We start from the raw sequence: 21,158 nt of genomic DNA, 5'->3' as shown, positions 1-21,158 counted from the left end.
GTGTGTGTTGTAATACAGAAGAACTGATCTCCCTCTTGTCCCATTTTCTGTATTGCAACACTGTGCTGTCAGCAAGTTACTCCTTTGTCAGATAAGACAGAGAGAGTTTTTTGTTAATTTCCTGAAGAGTGCACACTGCAGATCTTTTTCTCCAAGGTGAGGAATGCTTTGGAGAAATGTGTTTTTGGCAGTAAAAGCGAATAATGGTATGGGATAGAACTGAGAGATGGCATGTGGATGAATTTATCAGTATGAGTCATTTCCATGTATATTTAACAAGCTGAAGGGGGTACTTATCACTGCCATTCTGCAAGTGAACTCACTTGTGCAAGCCAGTTGAGTCACTCTTGATGAAGCACCACGTGGAACAGAACGAATCAGACTTAAATGTCTAGGCAAATGGTCTGTGGTCAGCCTAAGGCTTGGTTTGTTCTTAGAAGAAAGTGAGATCATCTTTAGAATTGCTTGGCACTAATACACACTGTTTACCTCACCGAAGACCCTCCCTGCAATGGGAAGGGCAGTCCAGGAACTGCACTAAAGCATTCAGTGCCCTTCAGGCATTAAAGCCACCAACCCACTTTTCATTGTGGTGACGCAGCAGCATGAAGCAACTGGAGATTGTGTCTGAAGTCTCCTGCTCTTGCAAGGTAACGAACTCAGTCCAGACATGCTTCTTACAGGCTTACCTTAAAATAACAGAGAAATCTCAAGGTGCACTTTTTAACAGCTAATGCTGAAAAATTATTGGGTTAGCTCATCCCTAGCCATGTCTCTGTGGTCAGGTCTTCATGCTATGTTGCAGATGTCTGGAAGGCTACACAATGGTGACAGAAGTGGATGTATGCATTTGCCAGGAAGATGGACAGTGGTCGCCTCAAAGTATTTCCTGTTGTCCCAGAAAGTGTCCTCTCCCAGGAAATACCACTAACATTGTCATACCTAGGGGCAACTTCACTGTGAACACAAGCATCACTTTGTCATGTGTAGAAGGCTACACTCTGGTGGGAGCAAGCACAACTACATGCAAGGTATAATTTTATTTGTACTGTCTTATTTTGCTGGCTGTGTTTAATTTAGGAATCCTCCTCATACCCTTGTTAGCTTTTTCTCTTGTTACTTTTTTCCCTTAATTGGACACAACAAAAAATTCAAAGCATATCCTGCAAAATATAATATGCTTTCTTGTTGCTCAATAAGAACAGTTGTTAGATTTCTATGTATAGACTCTCAGAACTAGAAATTAATGATTTCTTCTTCCATCAAAAGCTAATGCTGTCCTTCAGAAAATCACATCCAAGATTTCTAATGTATTTTGAGGATTGTGTGCAGAGCTCTTTTTCTCCAGAATAACAGACAACACACATTTTAATTCACTGTACAGCTGTATAAACTTGAATCCTCTGTATGTTTAAAGAGCAAACATTCCCATCACTTCCACTGGTAATCCCTTGTCACATTAGCTGTGGAGAACCTTGTCTTATGCTTGTAAATAGACTCTTTAAAGTCAGTTTGCTCATATGAGAAAAGCTGAGCATGCAGGTTTTTTTCTGAATAAGGACTTCATAAGAAAAGGGTTTCACCTTATTTTGCTGTTTCAAAGACCCGTGGAAGTAGGAGTAGGTGTCTTTGATGAGTATTTCTTCAGGTATCAGATTTCCCTTAGCAAGTCAGGGAAGGCAGCTGAAGTTCTTAGTCATGTTCTTAGACATTCAGCCAGGAGACAAGTACAAAACATGAACTCAAGCAGCTGTAGTTTTCATTTGTCCAATATGTTCCCTGAGCTATTTAGGTGACCTTGTACAAATGAACTTGTTTTTCCAAGCTTCTTTTTCCCATTTTACTTTTTATTCTTTCTGTCTTCTAAGTCTAAGCTAAACGTTCCTGCCAAAGCTAAGCTCCAGTCTATGGCAGCATCTTAGAAGTATTACTTAAGTTACTGAATTTTATTAAGGATTGCCCAGATAATATTACATTAACCACATCTGTGCACCCACAGCAATTGGGTGCTTCTACAATGATTTTCCTTTTTCATTCTGATATGAAATAAGCATATAAAATGGTGCCTTTACACTGATTTGTTTTTCAGGAGAGCGGTGTTTGGGTGCCACCATTTTCTGATGACATCTGCATTCCTGTGTCCTGTGGAACACCAGAGTCTCCAGAGCATGGATTTGTGGTTGGCACTAAATATAATTACAAAGACGTGTCTCTTTATAAATGTGATTCTGGCTATGAACTACAAGTAAGCAAGCTCAGATTTCCAGCACTCTAAACCTGTAGTTGCCGTTTTCATTTCATTTGTGATGACTGTGGACTCTCTGGTCCATATTGGCATATTCCCTTAACTGCCACTGAGGCTCAATATCTGCTGGTTTTGTTATTATCTGTAGAATGTTCCTGGTCTGTTTGGGATAGTCTTTGAATGACTTAGGGGTAATTGAAGCAAGTATAATACTGAATCTCTGAATCCTGTGCAGAGATACATGTTCAGGCATTATCTTTCAGTGTTGTTTTTCGTTTTATCTGAAGCCCTCTGCAAATACAGCATGATACATGCTTGTGACCATAAGTCATGGAGGAGGTAATTTCTCATGTACTGCTCCCTTGACCTGGTTATCTGGCCAGAGTTAGATTGCATTCTTCCTTCAGTTTCATAATGCCCCAAGCATTATGTCTGCTGGTTTCAGACTCAAAGCTCCTGATAAATTCCACTGCCCTGAGTTCTGTGACATTGCTAGATGATGTTAAAGTGATACATTAAAGAGATTCCAGTTTGTTCAATGGCAGCTTTATTCCCTGATGGAGAAGGAATCAAAGTTCTTTCCTGTCGATTTTTTTGTTATGTCTTTTATCCCCACCTGAGCTCTGAAGCAGCACTGCTTTCCCATTATCAGGACTCAGGCTAGCAAGTTCAGAGCAGCCTCGGTGTGTTTTCAAAAGCTGCAGTGAATTCAGAAATGACAGTATGTTGTTGAGACACAGAATGACCGCCACCATTCCCAGGTGATAGCAAAGTGAAACATTAAGTTGTGAGATGTCTTCAGGACAGAGTTTGGCTCTTACATTGGTTTTCTGAATACCAACCAGAATGCAGGATTATGCTTCCTTTGTACCTGTAATAAATTAAGAACTTCATGCACGTGAATTCACCCAGCTGGAAGTTAATTCACTCAGTCATTCACTATAAAAATAAGAGCTTGAAAAATACTTAGGTAACAATAAATTTAATTTTTATTATGTTGCCAACTATGTAATGTTACTGGGGTGGAGGTGCTGGTATACAGACAGAAAGGTAGAGTTGCAAATTTTTGAAGGTAATAAGCCAGTGTTTTCAAACAGTGGTAAGTTCTTCCAAGCTTTGTACGCCAGTTTCGCCACCTAGTGTCAATCTATTTCCTTGCTTGAAGGACTTGTTGAAGTCTTGCTTTCTTCCTTTGGGAAGCAAAATCCACTGGATGTGATCTCATACACTCATACACTCATGTGATCTCATACACTCACACACATCCTTATCAATGGGTTTGCTTCATAATGAAAGTACATTATATCAAGGAATAAAATTAAATGTTGTTTTCCATGTGTTGTAATAAAATAAGAACTAAATCCTGGGCTATCAGACTGTCTAGAAAGCCTGTGTATAAGCAAGAAATAACATTATTTACAGGCAAATGTAAAGAATGAGTGTTTGGGATGTGGTCACACCAGCACATCATGTTTATAAAACACAAGCTCATACTATTCAACTGTTGTTGAAAAAATTGCTGGTTAGATTTCCTGTGAATGAGTCATGGAAGGATAAGATTTCTCATCATAACACATTTGTGGGAACAAGAATGGTAAAACTGACAAAAAGATATGGTACTTCAGAGAGAAAGATAAGAGAACTGACTAATAGGCCCCACAAACTTTTTATTTTTGAAAAATACCTACCTCTTTGCAGGAGGGAGTTCTACCCTAAACTCTACTAGTAGACTTGGGCTGTAGCATTTAACTTTCTCTTTACATTGGTTGCACATGAAGGGAAAACCTCCTTGCCTTGTAAAGTTGAGGGGAGAAAAGAGTTAACTAAGTAAAGTTGTTCTTTCAGCATTTTCTTTTGTTTCACAGGGTGACGCAGAACGGACTTGCCAAGAAGATAAGCTCTGGAGTGGCACAGTGCCAGTGTGCAGAAGTATGTTCCACCTGAGTCTATCACTTAATGTTGGTTAAGGGTGATATTGCACAACTGAAAAAACTAACTTTCATTTTGTTTTATAACTCATAGTGTCTGCATTTACCTAAAAAGTTTTGCTAAGTGCCAATGGTAATGACCTGGAAGAGTTGCTGGTGTGTGCAGGTAGTAGTGTGAAGGAAGTAACTACACCTTTCTGCCTTGCTCCTGCTGTCTACGTGCAGACAGCTTCCACATTTAAATACTTATGACACTTGAGATCGTGTCTCTGGGGTTACTGGGGTCCTCTGAACACATTAATTGCCAGGAGTCACAGGTACTTAGCATCCTCATATGTAACTCTAAGGATATTTGTTCTCAAAGGTACTTCCCTTCTGTGGGATGTCATTAACTGCAGTGCAGAAATAGGAGTTGTCTATGTAAATGACTACATGGACTTCAGCCATTGGCTGAAAATGGTGACAGTGGAGTTTCTTGAGGCTTTCTGCAAGCACAGCCATGATAGATCTTTTCTTTTAGCAAGAACTGGAAGCACCAAGCATGATTTTGTTTTGCTACTCAGGGACAAATATCTGTGAATGCCCAGACAACTGCTGTGTTCATTCTGTGTTTCTCAGATCAAAACCTGTGTAAGGGCAGTGAACAGGACAGGTGTTACGCAAATATGTTTCATTGGAAAGTATTGTTTACATTATAGGAGTATCATGTGGACCCCCAGACACGATAGAAAATGGATCCATTCAGGGAGAGGAGTTCCTCTTTGGCAGTCAAGTTTTTTACAGCTGTGACCCTGGCTTTGAGCTGCAGGGACCAAGCCGAAGGATTTGCCATGTTGACAAAAAGTGGAGCCCTTCCACCCCTTCATGCATACGTAAGTAGCATGGTGTCCAGGAAACCTATGGAACAGAGAGAGTCCTCTGGCTGTCTTCCTTGCTGTCTTCCCCTCCAGTGGTGGAGCTGGAACAGGAAGAAGCAGCATTAGAAACAGCAGAGAAATTCTCACTGGCGGTTCCTTTCTGATCTGAAGGGAGCTCCATTTGGCACATTACAATGGCACGAACATAAAGTCATGCACAGGTCAGTAGGGTAGGAGTGTGGCCTGCTGTATTTGATTTGCCTCACATTGTGATGTGCAGAGCCTTGGACATCCTGTTTGTTCCTGCCATGCCAAAGCTAATATATCTTGGCCCACTCTGTATGTCTGGAGACCACAACTGTGCTCCCTAGAATTAAATCTTGGCTCTCTGTGCAGCAGAAGATGACTAATTGTGGGAGCATGGAAAGAAGGGTTTATGATTTATTTCATACAGCTTATAAATAAAATGTCAATATTTGTAGTCTTTACCAATAAGTCATTTTCCATGTTCTCCTGGTGATGTCATAGTCCTACCCCTTGCATTCTTCTCTCTCACCTTTGATGAATTTGCCTGGTATCTACAGTAAATATGGGACAGGGGTCAAGATCCTTCTTAACTACTGTAATTTTCCTTGATCACATCTTGAGATTACCTTCCACTATAGGGGAGCAAAGGAGACTGCAAATGCAGCCTCTGGCCTGCTCAGAAGAAATATTCACTCTCTTGGGTGAACACACCTTGTAGCATACAACACCATCTGATACACTTGGGCACATTCTCAAGTGTCTGCAGCATGAACCCCTGGAGAGAGGGCAGGGAAGGCATTGTATAACCCTTCTCCATATAATAGTTCACAGTTTCTTTCTTCCTGTCTTTCCATTAATTAAGTGTGAGAACAGAGCTGTCAGACAGTGTGTAACAGAGAGAACAGCCTTCGTTGTCTGCATAAAACCCAAAAATTCTCTCCTAGAGATTGCTTGTGGGCTGCATCCCTCCATAGAAAAAGCAGAGGCCATTTCTACAGGAAGCACATACAGCAGTAATGTAACCTTCATGTGCAACTCCGGATACCATCTTGTTGGGCCCCAGAATATCACATGTCTTGCCAATGGGAGCTGGAGTAAACCCTTGCCATTGTGTGAAGGTAACTGTTCAGCTTCATGTCCTAGCACATTCCGACGTGGGATAAGCTCCTCCTTATGCATTCACACAATATGATCCAGATTCTACAGAATTTCAGAGTTTCTGAAGTATCTGTCAGTGGCAAGACAGAACAACTTCCATGTTCTGCCCCACTGACCCCAGTATGAAGTCATAAGTATGTGCTCTCTTCCCCAGCACTGCAACATTTTGCTGACCTGAGAAAACATGTAGCTGAGGCTTTTCTCCATCACTGGGAGGAGCTCCTTCTCTGGCTTGACTACATTTCCTTCCCAGGGCTAGTCTCCCTCAATGTTCTTCATTATTTATTTGTCTGTGGCTGCTTTGAACATATTGTGTAGGTAATTCAGGGATTGTGGGAATTCTGGGTCTAATACCAAGCTGAATTAATGAGACCTCTTCTTTTGCAGAGACCAGATGCAAAGTGCCAGTTTTCTTGCTGAATGGGAAGGCAATTTATGAAAACAATACAGTTGGCAGTACAGTAACATATTTCTGTGAGAAGGGATACAGCTTGGAAGGAGAACCTGCAGCAGAGTGCACAAGAGATGGAAGATGGAGTAATCCCTTGCCTTTCTGTAAAGGTATGTGTTTTTAGCTTTGTAATGGAAAAGTGGTCTCAGTTTGTAAGTATTACAGGCTAAGCTACTCTTTGTCTAAACTGACAGTAAATTAGAGCAACTTCTACATGTCTTAGTGGAAACATACCGTAATTTTCTTTTGGACTAGCCATGAACGGAATTTGTCCCTGTTGTTTAAAAAATAGGTTTGGCCTGCATTGGGAGATTTGTTGGTGTGTATCCCATTTTTGCAAAGGAACAAAGGGAGAAGTTATTGAGACAAGTTAAAGCATTAGCTTGTCTGAGTCTATTTTTGTGACAGTAAAAGAACAAGCTGTGTTCTGCATAGCTCCCTTTAGTTTGAAAGCTGACATAAAACGGAGTTATTATAGACAACCACTTGATACATGAGGAGCAGGTGAGAGAAACATTTGGAGGAGAAGGGAAAAAAGGAGACTCTATTGTTTTCTCCTAGTGACTATTGAGAGAGCATAAAGAAAAAAGACCCAGACTCTTCCCAGAGTTACCCAGTAGTAGGATGAAAGGCAATGGACATCAGTTGCAATAGAGGAAGTATCAATGAAGTTTTTGAAGAAATTTTTCACCATCACAGCAGTCAAACAGAGGAACAGAGACCCAGTGAGGGCATGAAATCTCCATCCATATAGTCACTCAAATTTCAACTGGTCAAGTTCCAGAGCAACCTCTGACCTAGTCGGCCCTGCTATGAGAAGGATGTTGGACTTACTGGCTGTATAAATTCTTCTTCAGTTCTGTGAAATAGCACCTTACATACATGTGCACTGTGCACACACACCGTGCCTTCCTTGTTGTCATATGTGTCTGTAACTAATTTTATGATCTACTGTAATCTTGGGATGGTTAATTGAGGCATTTAGTTTTTCTATTACAAAGAATTCATAAGATTTTAATTTCAGGAAACTGGCATACATCTCTGCTCTATATAAAGTCTAGTCTTTCCCACATTCATGATGAGATCAATAGACCATGCAAAAATAGCTCAGCAAGCTTACAGCCAGCAATAAATAAGATTATTAGAAAAATTCCAAACTCTAATGAATGTCACAGTAAGTCTCTACTCAAATACCTGAATTTCTGGTGCTCTTTGTTGGGTCAGCCCTTCAGAACAAGAAGTAGAACAGGTCTGGTTCTCTTTTATAGTAAGGTTATGGTAAACAGGAAGGACAAGAGAGAATGGGTTCATACTAAGAAGTAGGATATTCCTCACTTAGATCCTTACTATGTACTCTCCTGGTATCAGCAGAGTATGATAGCAAGCTGTGCAACAACAGTGAACCAGACTTTTTTATTATTACTTTACAACCCAAATCTCATAACTTTACATCAAATTAAAAATTGGACTTGGCCCCAGCACGCATTTCCATTGCTTTTCATACAACTTGATTTTTGAAATTTGCAGAAACTACTCTAAATTATTCTCTTTCTTCCATCCCTTTCTCTTCCCTTCTTTTCCTTTTCCCTCACATCCTTTCTTTGAACAGCAAACCCTTGTCCTGTGCCTTTCATAATCCCAGAAAATGCCCTTTTGTCTGAGATGGATTTTTATGTTGGCCAGAACGTATCCATCAGGTGCAGGGAAGGCTACCAGCTGAAAGGGCAGTCTGTTATCACTTGTAATGCTGATGAAACTTGGACTCCAACAACAGCTAAGTGTGAAAGTAAGTAGATGACATACAGTTCCACAGGGGTTGGTACATTCCAGGGGGCTCATGACCACAGCTGTATCACACAGGAACATGACAGCACAGATGTGTCAGCAGAGCTCTCCACCCAGATGCAGGTATTCTGGAAAAAGAGAACTTTCGTCTGCAATTGACATCTGGAGAGGATCACTCTGAGTGATCCAGACACATAAAGGTGACCTAAGAAACTACAGAAGAGCTATGTCTTCTTTCTAACAGAGTAATTTCTTTAAAAGGATCCAGAGTATGTCTGTGTGGGTTGATGCCCCAAGAGCATTTATCCTACTATTTACTAGGCCCTTCTGTAAATTTCTTCTCAATTTAATTTTTGCAAGCTTTGGAGCTGGGATTGTTTGTCAGATACCCTAAATATCCTAAAAATTATTCCTGTGAGATCGTGGGTGATGAAACAAGAGTTTCAGGGAAAGGTGCTGCCTTTTATTGTATTTATTGACACTGACAGAAGGTGTAATGTCCTTTTGCAAACATGTCTGAAAGCCTTTTGCATTTTTGCAAGCAATATTGTTTAGATTCATGGAATCATAGAATGGTCTGGGTTGGAAGGGACCTTAGAGGTCATCTAGTTCCAATCCACCCCCACCGTGGGCAGGGCTGCCATTCACTAGATCAGATTGCTCAGGGCCCCATCCAACCTGTCCTTGACCACTTCCAGGGATGGGGATTCCACAGCTTCTCTGGGCAACCTGTTCCAGTGATTCACAACCTGCTGAGTAAAGAATTTCTTCCTAACAACTAATCTAAACCTGCCCTCTTTCAGTTTAAAATCATTGCCCCATATCCCTTCCGTATCTGCCTGTACAAAAAGTCTCTCTCCCTCCTTTTTGTAAGACCCCTTAAGGTACTGGAAGGCTGCAATGAGGTTTGCCTGAAGCTTATCCGTGACGAATAACTCCAGCCCCCTCATCTTCTTCTTGTAAGAAAGGTGCCCCAGCCCTCTGATCGTCTTTGTGGCCCTCCTCTGGACCTGCTCTAACAAATCAATGTCTTTCTTGTGTTGGGGACCCCAGAGCTGGACACAGTACTCCAGGTGGGGTCTCACTTCAGCATAGCGTAGAGGGGGAGAGTCACATACCTCAACTTGCTGGCCACACCTCTTTTAATGCAGTTGGCTTTCTGGACTGCCAGCACATACTGTTAGATCTTGTCCAGCTTTTCATCCACAAGAACCCCCAAATCCTTCTCCACAGGGCTGCTCTCAATGACATCTCCCAGTCTGTAGTTGTGTCTGGGATTGCCCAAACCCAGGTGCAGAACCTTGCAATTGGACTTGTTGAACTTCATGAGGTTTTCACGGGCCCACTCCTCAATTTTGTTCATGTCCCTGGACAGCCTTGTTGATTTACCATCAGAAGTGTCTCCCTGGCACCTCCCCTGGGTAGCATTGTGACCAGGGTTAAAAACTGTAGGCATTGCAGCTCACCAATATCTGGGTGATTTCTTTTGTTTAGAGATATCTTGCGGTCCTCCAGCTCACATAGAGAATGCTCTGATTCGTGGTAGCTTCTATCAGTATGGAGACATGATCACCTATTCATGCTACAGTGGGTACATGCTGGAGGGGCCTCTGCGAAGCATTTGCTTAGAAAATGGAACATGGACCACACCACCTACCTGCAAAGGTAAGTCTTTTTTATGAACAGAAGTGTCTCTTAACTTGCCATATGCAAGGTGGTGTCATCCTAGCTGCAATAAAAATGAACATTAAATTTTTGCTAATTTCAGTGCAGTCATAGTTTCACTCGGGGCCTTTAAAGTGCAGGTTATAGCTTTATTTCCAAGTGTGAATGAGAGGGCTTCCACAGTTTTGCTCTTTAGCTCTTGCTAATCTTACAGGCTCTTTTGCTAGAATGTTGTATCCCATACCTAAGATCTTTTCTCCTAACATCTTTCATGAGAAAGTGACAGAACCAGTCATCTTTCTGACAATCTGAGCTGTTTCAGATAAGCATTGCCAGTCAGTTTTTCACAGTTAAAATTCAATCACTGCAGAAAACAAAATACAGCCAATGGGTGCTTAGGCCGTCACTATGCTTAGACCATGGCAGCTCCTGAAAATTGTTTTGCAGGAAAATTAATAAGGATAGATTGATACAGCTCACTAAAAAATACACACTAAGTACTGTAGGAAATTCAGGTTTTTAACAAAATACCAAAGTTTAGCCTTTCTACTGTTGGCATACCAGCAGGTATACGTAATTTTTCATTCTGTTGAGCTAAGCATTCACTTGTTTAAATTACAGAATTACCTCTTCCATGCAGAAGGTTTAAATAAATAAAATGTTTTGAACAGAAAATGGAGGAAACAAAGACAAAACATAGAAGAGATGATAAACTTAACAGTTAAAACCAGTTATAAGTATTTTCAAACACTAACTTAAAACCATGGATGAAGCACAGCAAATGGGTTCTAGGGACATAGGGTTTTGGTGGAAGAGATCTTGCCATCTGCCATTTCCATATCAGAAGCTTGACCAGCCTTCTGCTAGAGCAGTAATTTAGCTGCACCCTTAAGTCTTATCTCAGATTGTGCAACAGCCATCATACACAGCTTTAGGCATATTGTGTAGAAAGCAAAAAAACCTTAGGACACATCAGCGGCCAGTCACAAGCTGGAGAACTCACTCAGAAGAGGAAAGGTTCCAGAACAGTCACTTGGCAACACTGGAACCATCATCAGAGTTGTCAAGTGGCCTCTCCTCCTGCAAGTCTCAGCTCCCCCTGTCAAAATAGAAGCAACAATTCTTCCTCCCTCAGCAGTTTTCTGTTTAGTTCAGAAGCCCTTTGGAGAATGCTAAATCTGACTTATCATGAACCCTTGTCAGTTTTTCTTTATTCATTCTGACAGCAAAATATTTTCAATGTTAAAACCTAAACAAGCTGAGTTGCCCTACTCTATGACTGCATGGACTCTGTTAAATTCCTTTATAACTACCCTGATATTTTAATTGCCTTGATAAAAATTATGGATCAGTAGACCATTTTGAGGAGATTCAGAGCCAAAGAAGTGGGTTTGTAACTCCTGAACATTTCAGGAATGGAGAAACTGCTCCTGAAAAGCAGGTTTCTCCTGGTTTTGTGACCATGGCTTGCCATTGCCATGAAGAATCACCCATTGAGTAGCCAAGTAGAGAAGATTTACAGTAAAAGCATCTGAGTTATTTCAGATGTCATGAGGTAGCCAAAAGTCCTGTTAGAAAGTTATGCTCACAAAGCACCAAGACATTTTTTAAAAGTCTGTCACGTGTCTTCATTTCTTTTCTAAACTCTGATGGCTACAGAATTCAAGGGATCTGTGCACAGTAGCTACTCTACCCAAGCTAGAATTCATTAGCAAAATTATTTGTATATTATCTCTTTAGATTGTAACACTTCAGATTCTTCAACTGTGCCTTTAATATCACCAGCTTTACTTTTTATTCTTATTTATTAGTTACACAGAACGCACCTACTTTATGCCAGGGAATGTAATTTGCTGCTATGAGCAGTTCTTACCATTGGGTACCAGGCAGGGCTGATCTGCAAAGCACTGAAACATGTGTCCTGTTCGCAACTCTGTGGAGCCTACTGGGGCTGTTCAGAGGGATAAGTATTAGGGAAAATTATTTTAAAAAACTAAAGTGATGAGGTGGACAGCTGATGAGGGTGGAAAACAAGGCAGAATAACCTGTGTATTAGGGAGGGGAATAACAATTTCCCCCCTCTTTTCACCTAAAAGGGGAATTAAATAGAACTAAAGATGTTTCTGAGAGGACTGTCCTGCATTTTCATGACACATGTCGAAGTAATCTTTCACAATTGCTTTATAATTCATGTGAGTGATTTGCCTAACAAAAGTCCTACAGGACCCAAGCCTTTGTGGTCTACATCAGAAGCAACATGAAAGCACTCTTTGTAATGACTCATGCTGCATTTCTTGTTTATGGCTGTGTGAGTTGATTATTAATGTGTCCTAAGCCTGCTTGAAACATTCTGTCCTGGCTGAACAGGTTAGTTACTGTAAATATTATAATTAAAAATCAGACTTCGTTAGCTTCTTTGGGAGAGCTCTCACCACAGCTGCACTTGACTGAATCACTGCTGGTTAGAGGTTGCAGGCCAGATTCTGATCTGAGTTTCAGGGGTGAGAAGTATTAGTCTGGATCTGCTGATCATAAACACCTGCAGGACTTGGCAGGCTGCACAGATGCACTCAGCTTGCCTGGCTCCAGTTTTTTCTTTCTGAAGTGCTCTAAAATCTGTCTTGTGTGTTTGCCCTCTTCCTACATCTTGCTAACTGGCAGTGGCCAGTGCAGAGCTGCTGACCAAAAAGTTCATACCCCATCAGCAAACAAGAGCATTATGAGAGAGAAGCTGAGGCATGGAGGAAATGGTTCGCTTGGAACCACAGGGAAGCTTTTTGGCAAAGCTGAGAACAAATACCAGAATTTTTTCCTGCTTATTACCTGTGTTTGTCTTGCAGCAGTGTAATGCTTTTGTGTCCTGTGAGGATAACTCATGGGCATGGATTTACAAGGGGACCTCAAAGATAAAGATTGATACCATGGATGTGAGATCTTCTGCCAGTAACTGAAGTCACAGTTCATGGTTCCTATTCTCTCCCCAGCCCATCAGGACTGCATTTGCCCCACTTGCTTGTACAGTAGCAAACAAAACAAAAAAGAAATAAAGAATGAGATCCCAGCTTAACTTGCAGTCCCAAGCCTTTCTTTAGTCTTATCTGTTGAGTTAAGAATAATCCCCACAGCTACAGACAAGTAGTCTCTGCTTACCTAAATTGGTGTATAACAAGTGCACATCTAGAGGTGATACTGTCTCATTCAGTTTCACAACCAGGACATGGGCAGAAATCCAGGAAAAGCCTATCTCTACCTGAGATCCTGGATTGCTGAGTGGGTTGCAGTTGCCATCCAAAGCAGTTCATGAAATATCCTCATGTTCTCTAATGACAGAGAGAGAGAAAATACATTTCAGAGACCATTCCTCATGGGCATTGAATTTAATGTGGGATATCATTTGTACACATTTTTTTATCTCACATGCCATTATACATTAATGGGATATTGTTCAAGTGGTGTGGATCATACAAAGCTTTAAATGGTTTTTGATTCAACTTTGATAATCTTTCATTGCACAAGAAAAATGTGTTTGGCATGCTATTGTGCTTTAGTCAACATACAGAGACAAGCTGTCTGTATAGCAATAGATATCTTTACAACAAAAATTTGAAAAATCACTGATAAAATACTGCAAGTTTTGTGAACCAGGGCCCAAAGTTTCTTCCCATTCTTATTATCAGCTGACGCTTAATGGGAACACTCTTGAAATTGAAAAATGAAATGGCAAAGCTTTGGCCTCATTTCAGCAGACTCCAAGCCGTAGCTTGGCATGGCTTAGCTCCAGGAGTGACTCAAGTTTGGCTCTGTGAGGGGGAGGTTTGCATTCTTTCCAGCATGGATTTCAGGTGTGAACAGTGTTTCAGTGTGCTAATCCACTGCTTGTATTTAATACTAATGTTGAACAAGATCTGAAACACTCAAAGCCTAAATGCTTATTTTGCTCACCTAGTAACTAATTAAAGATAGGATGCAATTAGCAGTTCAGATTGAGTTTCCTGAGATTACTCTGTGTTCATAACTACCACTAATTAGAAGTCATTCTGATTATTTATTTGTTCTGTAGCATTGTCTTGAAGCCACAGAAGTTTTTTTGTCTTCTGTCTATAGTAAGTATATCATCCATCCTGATTTCTCTGGATACATGAGCCAATATACAGGGCAATGTTACAGAAATTACAATGAAGTCCAGAGTCTGACCACTGAAGGCAACATATTGGGTTACCATGATAGAGTCCACTCCAGATTTCTCACTTTTATGATCAAATGCTTATTAGCAGGTATGCAAGCCAAGGAGCACCAGTCAGTGTGAATGCTGAGTGAGATTTATAGTCACACTTTGGGTTCCACAGGTAAACACTCAACTGTGCCCCTGCTGCACCCTTTTTGGTCATTTCTCATTATACTCGATGATAGTACAATAAAAATTTCTTGTTCTACCACAGTGTTTAATCTTACTGTCAAAAAAACCTGTATTATGCAAAACGGCATAATCTTGGTGTTTCATAGCAAGGTTAGGAGAAAGCTTGACTCTATTTTAGAGTTAACTTAGAGGTCAAGGAGCGGGCTGAGGTGAGGGAGTAATAACTTTTAATGTGGTAAGGTGTTTTCGTTTTACAAAAATTAGTGGGAAAAGCAGATAAAGCATAGCATCAGCCTTGAAACATCATCCAAATAATTTGCCCAACTATACTAAAAACTACATTTTCACTCTTGCTATGGACCATTTTTGATTGTCTTGATGGTTTCGACACTCTTGCTTACAGTACCTAATCAAACACAGAGCCAGAAGACAATGTAGCCCTTGAAATCAAAGTCAAGTAATGTTTCTGAACTTCACTGCATTTGCTTTACAGCTGCAAAGGTATGTGCAAGATGCTGAATTACTTAGCTTCTGATTAACCATTTTGAGTTTGTCACAAAATTGTATTGTTTTCAGCTGTCTGTCGGTTCCCCTGTCAGAATGGTGGCATCTGTGAGCGACCAAACGCCTGCTCATGTCCAGATGGCTGGATGGGTCGTCTCTGTGAAGAGCGTATGTATATAATCCCTAAGTGTAATTTTAAGCATGTTGTAGGTATGACAAGTGAATCTACTGCAGGAACAAGGTGGGAAGATTAAAGGCACAAGTGACAAGACCATAAATATTACTACTATATTCTGTTGACCAATGAAAAAGAACAGAAAGGTGTATGCTGATTGCTTGTTTCTAGACAAATTACCATCCCTTGACATCTCCAGACCAAAACAAGCACATTTTTAATTGATGTATTTTGTCTGTGGATGCTCTTTCACTGTAGTTGAAGAACAGACTGCTTCAGCTCTCCAGAGTCTAATAGCAAAACATGATAGTCTTGCGGAACAAACAGTTCAGAACAAAAGAGATGTGAGTGTCTGCTGGTGGCTGCATTTGTTTCATGGCTTCCTTTTTTATCAGTCTATGGTTATGAACTTGATCAATCCATGTTCAAAGAATGCAGCTGTGTCACCTTTTCCACACTGTCCTTCCTGACCTTTATACCTGTACCCCACAAATTCTGGGCTGGCTTTCTCTGTCATGGATCTCTGAATGGTTAGAGAACTGGATCTGTTCTGCCTGAGAAGAGCCATGTCTAACTCTTGACTCTGTTAGAGATTCCCTGGGTGACTTTGGGGATGCCAGTTTAAGACATGTTTCCAATGTTCTTTGTGGTGGTCCTGGCACAAGGAATTTGGGAGGTCTAACCCATTCATGCTGGCATAGCTACTGCACAAGAATCCTTATTACTATGCACATAATTAGGCATGGGTCTATGTGGATAGAAAAGGAACGTACCCTTACTGTATTTAGTATTCAGTATGCCCCTGACACAGAGCTTTGTCCAAGAATATCTGCAGCAGAGGTGGTGTCACTGTTCCTGACTCCAGCTACACATGGAGGCCTACGAAAGATGTGCACATTCTCATGTAGTTCTTGGAGAAAAATGTGGTTCAAGCATTTAAGATGTATCACATCTTAAAATGGTCCTCTGGATCTACCTCTGCACGTTCTAGGTCTTCTCTGTGGCAGTGTCAGTTCCACGTGGCACAAATGGTGGTAGATACAGAATGAGGAGAAGAGATACAGCAAGTTTTGTCTGTCTGCACTTACAGAAACTCCAGCTACGTGGTGCATTCACACAGCCCCTTTTTCTGTCCCTGCATCTGTCAGTATCACCCATAGCCACACATGCAAACTCAGCCCTGTATGTTTCACAGTTTCAGCAGAAGATGATTGAGTCCTGTATCTGGCAGAATTGTGTTTGGTATCCCACAGCTGAGTTTATTAGCTTACCATCAGTAATGATACTTAAAGCATTTGCCAGGACCAAAGGACAAATTTTATGCTCCCTGTCAAGTTATCTATCATCCCAACTCAGATCCTGACAGCTGACTAGAGCCAGATCACACTTCATGCAGATACAGGCACTAGCTCTCTTGGTTTTGTTTTGGGTTTTTTTTGGTTGGTTGGTTTGGGGGAGGGTTTGTGTTTGGTTTTGGGGTAGGTTTTTTGTTTGGTTTGTTGTTTTGGGCTTTTTTTTCACTTTGGCATAGTTAATTACGAGAGTGGAAAAGAATTCCCACAATTGGTTAGTGCCACCTCAATTCTGCAGCATTGCTTGTCAAGCATGGTGCATCAGCAAACAGAAGATATGGCTTTAGTCTTTGGAGTTGAGGGCCTGTTCCGGAAGTCAAAGGGATTTTTGAGTTCTTAGCACTGAGCACTGGTCTGCCAGGATCAGGCCACAGTGAGGCCACAGAGCTCTGACAGAACTCAGTCACCTTGTAGTTCACAGTGCATTTTACAGACAACAGGATTAGTTTGTCCTCTGCTACGTTTCATTCACTTAGGGTAGTGGAGATGATAGTTTTGTGATGGTATTTAAGTCATGAACACATTGGACAGTTTTGCAGATCCACTCACGGTATAGCTTCTCAGTCCAGAGGCCATCAGCTGCTTGGTATATGCTTTGTTTCTTCCCCAGAGTTCCAGTCACAGCCTGTTTAACCCAGAATGCCTTGCATCAAAGCTGTCTTTCCTTGGGGAACTTGCGGTGTCACCTGTCTCAGCATATTTTCACTGGCCCAGACCAAGTGCTTTTATATGGGCAGGGCATAGATTAACTTGTTTTGAATGTAACATCGTGGGATCCCAGAGAATCCACAAACAATCCAGATGTTTGTAATTAAAGCATGAACTGACTTTGTTTGCCACCATCAGGGTACTGGGTAATGCCTGTGGATATTACATGTGGGAAACAAACAGCCCTTGCTCATTTCCTGTGAACACAGAGCCTACAAGCATCTGAAGGACTCTAGCAATTGCTCCAGCCTATCCATTTCTTTGTCATTATTCCTTTTTGTATCTGGCTGCTATGCCAGTCATATTTGCTTCTCATGTGTTGTGGGCAGCTCCTGCTCAATTCTGCTGATACTGCATGCCAGCTCTTTGAGGGGTCATAGAGTTTCTAAGTAAGCCCAAATTCTTTTCTTGCACACTTTATTCTTTGCTTTTATGGGAGATCATTCTTTTCACTGGTTCTCTTCTCCCCTCCTTAGCGATATGCATTCTCCCATGTCTCAACGGAGGTCGCTGTGTGGCCCCTTACCAGTGTGACTGCCCCCTTGGATGGACCGGATCACGCTGCCATATTGGTAAACTCTTCACCTGCTTTTTTTTCTCACTTTTTTGACTAGCAATACCTAGTACAGTTCACTAAGGACTCATAGAACTCCTAAGCTTCTCACAGGAAAACCCAGGCCTGCAATAATATTTCTGGAGGCTTTGCTGTCCCCAGCTGCAAACTGTTTCCAGGGTGGTCCCTGAAAACAGTTTAAAATCCCCAGAAAAGACAGCATTCACAAGAGTACTCTCTGCAAATAGCAGTGCAGATGAAAGAGGATGTCCAAGAAGAATAAAACAAGACTGTCCATTCCAGGAAGTATTAGAATTTCATTTTCATCTTCAGCACATGCAGTCACCATTAAACTCACAAACAAGCTGCAGGTATCACAGAGATCTTTCACCACATACCTGTCTGGTTTGGTGGATTTCCACTTTTTGCCTGAGTACTAAGCTGAGCAAGAGAGCAGAGCAAGGCAAGGATTTAAGGGTGGTTGAATTTAATGGGTACCTGGTACTCATGTAAGGTACCATCTGGGTAGCTTACATTAGGTATCATCTAAGTTCTCTAAAGAAATTTAATGTGTGCTGCATTTTACTAGAACTCTTACTTGCACCAAACCAAGGCTGAAGGGCATGGAGCACACCAAAATAGTGAGGGGTAGCAAGGGGAGTGATTCTAGGGTCCAGATCTGAATCCTGGCAGGTCAGCTGGTGTGAGATGAGGCTGTCAGCAATTATGGATAATATCTGAACCCAAGTTTTGAATGTGTGGGTCCGTATCAAGACTGAACAAATGCCAGTTTTTGAAAGACTTGTCCCTATGAAAAGAGGCAGTGAAACTCAGCAATTGAGCAATCATTGAAATGTCTTTCAATCATTATTAAATCTTCAACACTAATAAATAGTAGCTATTTTCAAGAAATCATTTTACAGTTTCTTCACTGTATTTTCATTGTCCAGGTGCACCTTAACTGATTGTTAACAGGGACTTAACATGAAAGCCCAGTTTTGCCTTCCTGCAAGACTTTGCAGTGGCTGATGGGGTGAGCTGGAGGAGGAATCCATGCCTCTGTTAATGAATGTTCATATTATCTGTTTAACTGATAAGAACAGTGAATCTGGGGGATAAGCTGTGTGATACACTGCAAACCAAATCATCCTTCAGCAAATTGAAATTCCAGAGTGAACATTTTAACTCTGAATGACTGTCTTTTGAAGGAACTCTTGCCTAGGACATAATGCATCGTTTCCTCTCATATTTCACAAACTTTGCAACTATAATGGATCCTTGAGGAGAATAGATGGCTTCTTCGCTTTCAAATCTGTTCAGGCTTGACTTGCTTTTCAGTAGCTAAAGGAAAAACCCTAGTGAAAAACTGCATGTGTGTTAAAGCCCACCCATAAAAGCTCATAATCACCGCTTATGAAGTATTTTAATCACTTGTTTTAACTACTGTTACTGACCTTTTTGCCATGACAGAGAAATATTTTGATTAACAGCTGGTCTCACAGGAATTATTATGTATATCAAGTGAGAGCTAAAGACATTTCAGTCATATGCTTCATTCCAGTATCAGAAATCATTTTCAATATGACATACTTGGTGCACTTAATTGCATAGGGATAGTCTATCTCTATAACTTCCTGCCATTGTTTGTTATTGTTTGGCCCAGAGAACTTGGAGTAGTGTATTTCTATTTCACATTCCTGTAATTGGTGATTTCCATTTCCTGTAATTCCATTTAAATCCAGTGTTTCCCAATGCATATTTCTTGCAAAAATATTACCCACCATTTGTCCTTCTGGTATTTTTAAATCTGTCCCCCTCATATGTTATTATCGGCTTAAAATTTAGTTTCCCTGCAATATAAATGTCTGCATTTGAAGGACCTTATTAAGTGAGTCAGCAAATCTGTTCTGAAAATTGTGTGGTTCCTTATCTTTCAGTCTTGACATGGACTTTTGTTTTGTTACTTGATATCCTTGGGTTAGAGTGTCACACAAAAACACGTGCAGTCATTTCACTGCTGTCTCAGCACAAACTGTAAAGCAGGCTCATGTTTGTTCTCCAATTCAAATCCCCTATAGCACCTAGTCTCACCTCTTAGGGCTACCCAGTCTCTTTCAGAAACTGTCACTCTCTGCTTTCTTTTCTTATCTCCATACAAGGAGACCATTGCCATTGTGTGAAGTCTTACTCTTTGCCTGCTGTTGATCTGAAAAAGGCTTTCTGACCTTTAATTTCCTCTGTTTATGCTGTCTCTTTCTATAGTTTTTTTACCATAGCTGGTGTCTGCTTGTCCTGGCTACTGTTCGGCTGTCACATTCCTTTCAAAAAAAGAATCTACATTTTCTTCCTATAACTAAGGCCTATTCTCCTGTTCATCTTCTGATTCTTCTAGTTTCTCCTCCTGCTTCCACTTGCATTCCTTTTTTACCTCAATTTGTGGCAAAAAATAACAGATTTTTTAATGTAAAATTATACACAGGATGTTTCATGTAGCTCATACACTGCAGCTGATAGCAAAAGCAGTAGAAAAAGCCAGATCACAATTGAGCAGAGGTGTGATTCTAAGGCTGCCCTTCCCAGAACAAACTGTCTTTCACAACAGACTCACAGCTGATTGTTTAATGTTGCCATTTTGAAAGCAGTCCATTCTTAACAGAATAATGCAGGGACGGTTTTTACTGCCCTGTTTCTTAATCAGCTTGTTGTGTGTGTGTTCATTAATGGAATTCTGTGTGTGTTTGTATGCAGCTGTTTGCCAGTTGCCTTGCTTAAATGGTGGGAAATGCGTACGACCAAATCGGTGCTATTGTCCCTCACCGTGGACTGGACATGACTGCTCTAGGTAAGGGCTGCTGAGCACTGTCCCATAGCTAGGCTGAATCACACCCTACTGAACTGCAAATCGGAAGAATGTGTAATTAATTTTGCACTTCGTGTTAAAAAGTCACTGTAAATCAGTGACCTTTAGATGGCTAATGATTTATGGGCAATCTAGGAAGACCTTAAGAGAGTACTCTGCAAAATGATGGCCAAACTTCCAGAAAACTCAGAAAATAGTGCATTTGCATGTGAGCAGACAGGCAAACCTGGAATGTTTAGACTGATTTTTCATAGTGTAAATGGAAGTGGTTTTTTGTTGTGTAATGCAGAATGTTCTTCAGGAAATTTTGATGGCCCGCTGTTTACTAGTGTTCATTTCAAACTATATACACCTCAGCTGGATCCATGTTGAAGACTGGAGTCATGCAACAGATGTTATAAATAATCACTTCTTACACCTAGCACTGACAGATGTAATCATTTAAACAGTACAACACAGTGCCTCTGAGGCAAGTCCCAGTTCAAATCACCTGGCAGTGCAAGAGCCATGAAACACTTGCTAGAAGAAATGTT

The 21,158-nt window shown here is 41.0% G+C and overlaps 1 protein-coding gene across 1 annotated transcript in view; it reads left to right on the top strand.

Moving 5' to 3' along the window:
- LOC103802677 (sushi, von Willebrand factor type A, EGF and pentraxin domain-containing protein 1-like) overlaps window positions 1-21,158 on the top strand; it is a gene marked incomplete at its 5' end in the record, with an annotated part of 29,724 nt that overhangs the window by 7,250 nt on the left and 1,316 nt on the right. The window contains 9 exons of the mRNA XM_009075189.1: window positions 806-1,031; window positions 2,090-2,245; window positions 4,111-4,174; window positions 6,603-6,776; window positions 8,276-8,452; window positions 9,946-10,116; window positions 15,050-15,145; window positions 17,689-17,784; window positions 20,514-20,607. Coding sequence (XP_009073437.1) covers window positions 806-1,031; window positions 2,090-2,245; window positions 4,111-4,174; window positions 6,603-6,776; window positions 8,276-8,452; window positions 9,946-10,116; window positions 15,050-15,145; window positions 17,689-17,784; window positions 20,514-20,607 — 1,254 coding nt within the window. The remainder of the gene's footprint in view (window positions 1-805; window positions 1,032-2,089; window positions 2,246-4,110; window positions 4,175-6,602; window positions 6,777-8,275; window positions 8,453-9,945; window positions 10,117-15,049; window positions 15,146-17,688; window positions 17,785-20,513; window positions 20,608-21,158) is intronic.

Source organism: Acanthisitta chloris, unplaced genomic scaffold (assembly GCF_000695815.1).
Source record: "Acanthisitta chloris isolate BGI_N310 unplaced genomic scaffold, ASM69581v1 scaffold1550, whole genome shotgun sequence".
Lineage (NCBI taxonomy): Eukaryota > Metazoa > Chordata > Aves > Passeriformes > Acanthisittidae > Acanthisitta > Acanthisitta chloris.
Note: the sequence above shows the minus strand (reverse complement) of the source record. Positions and strands in the feature narration are given on the sequence as shown.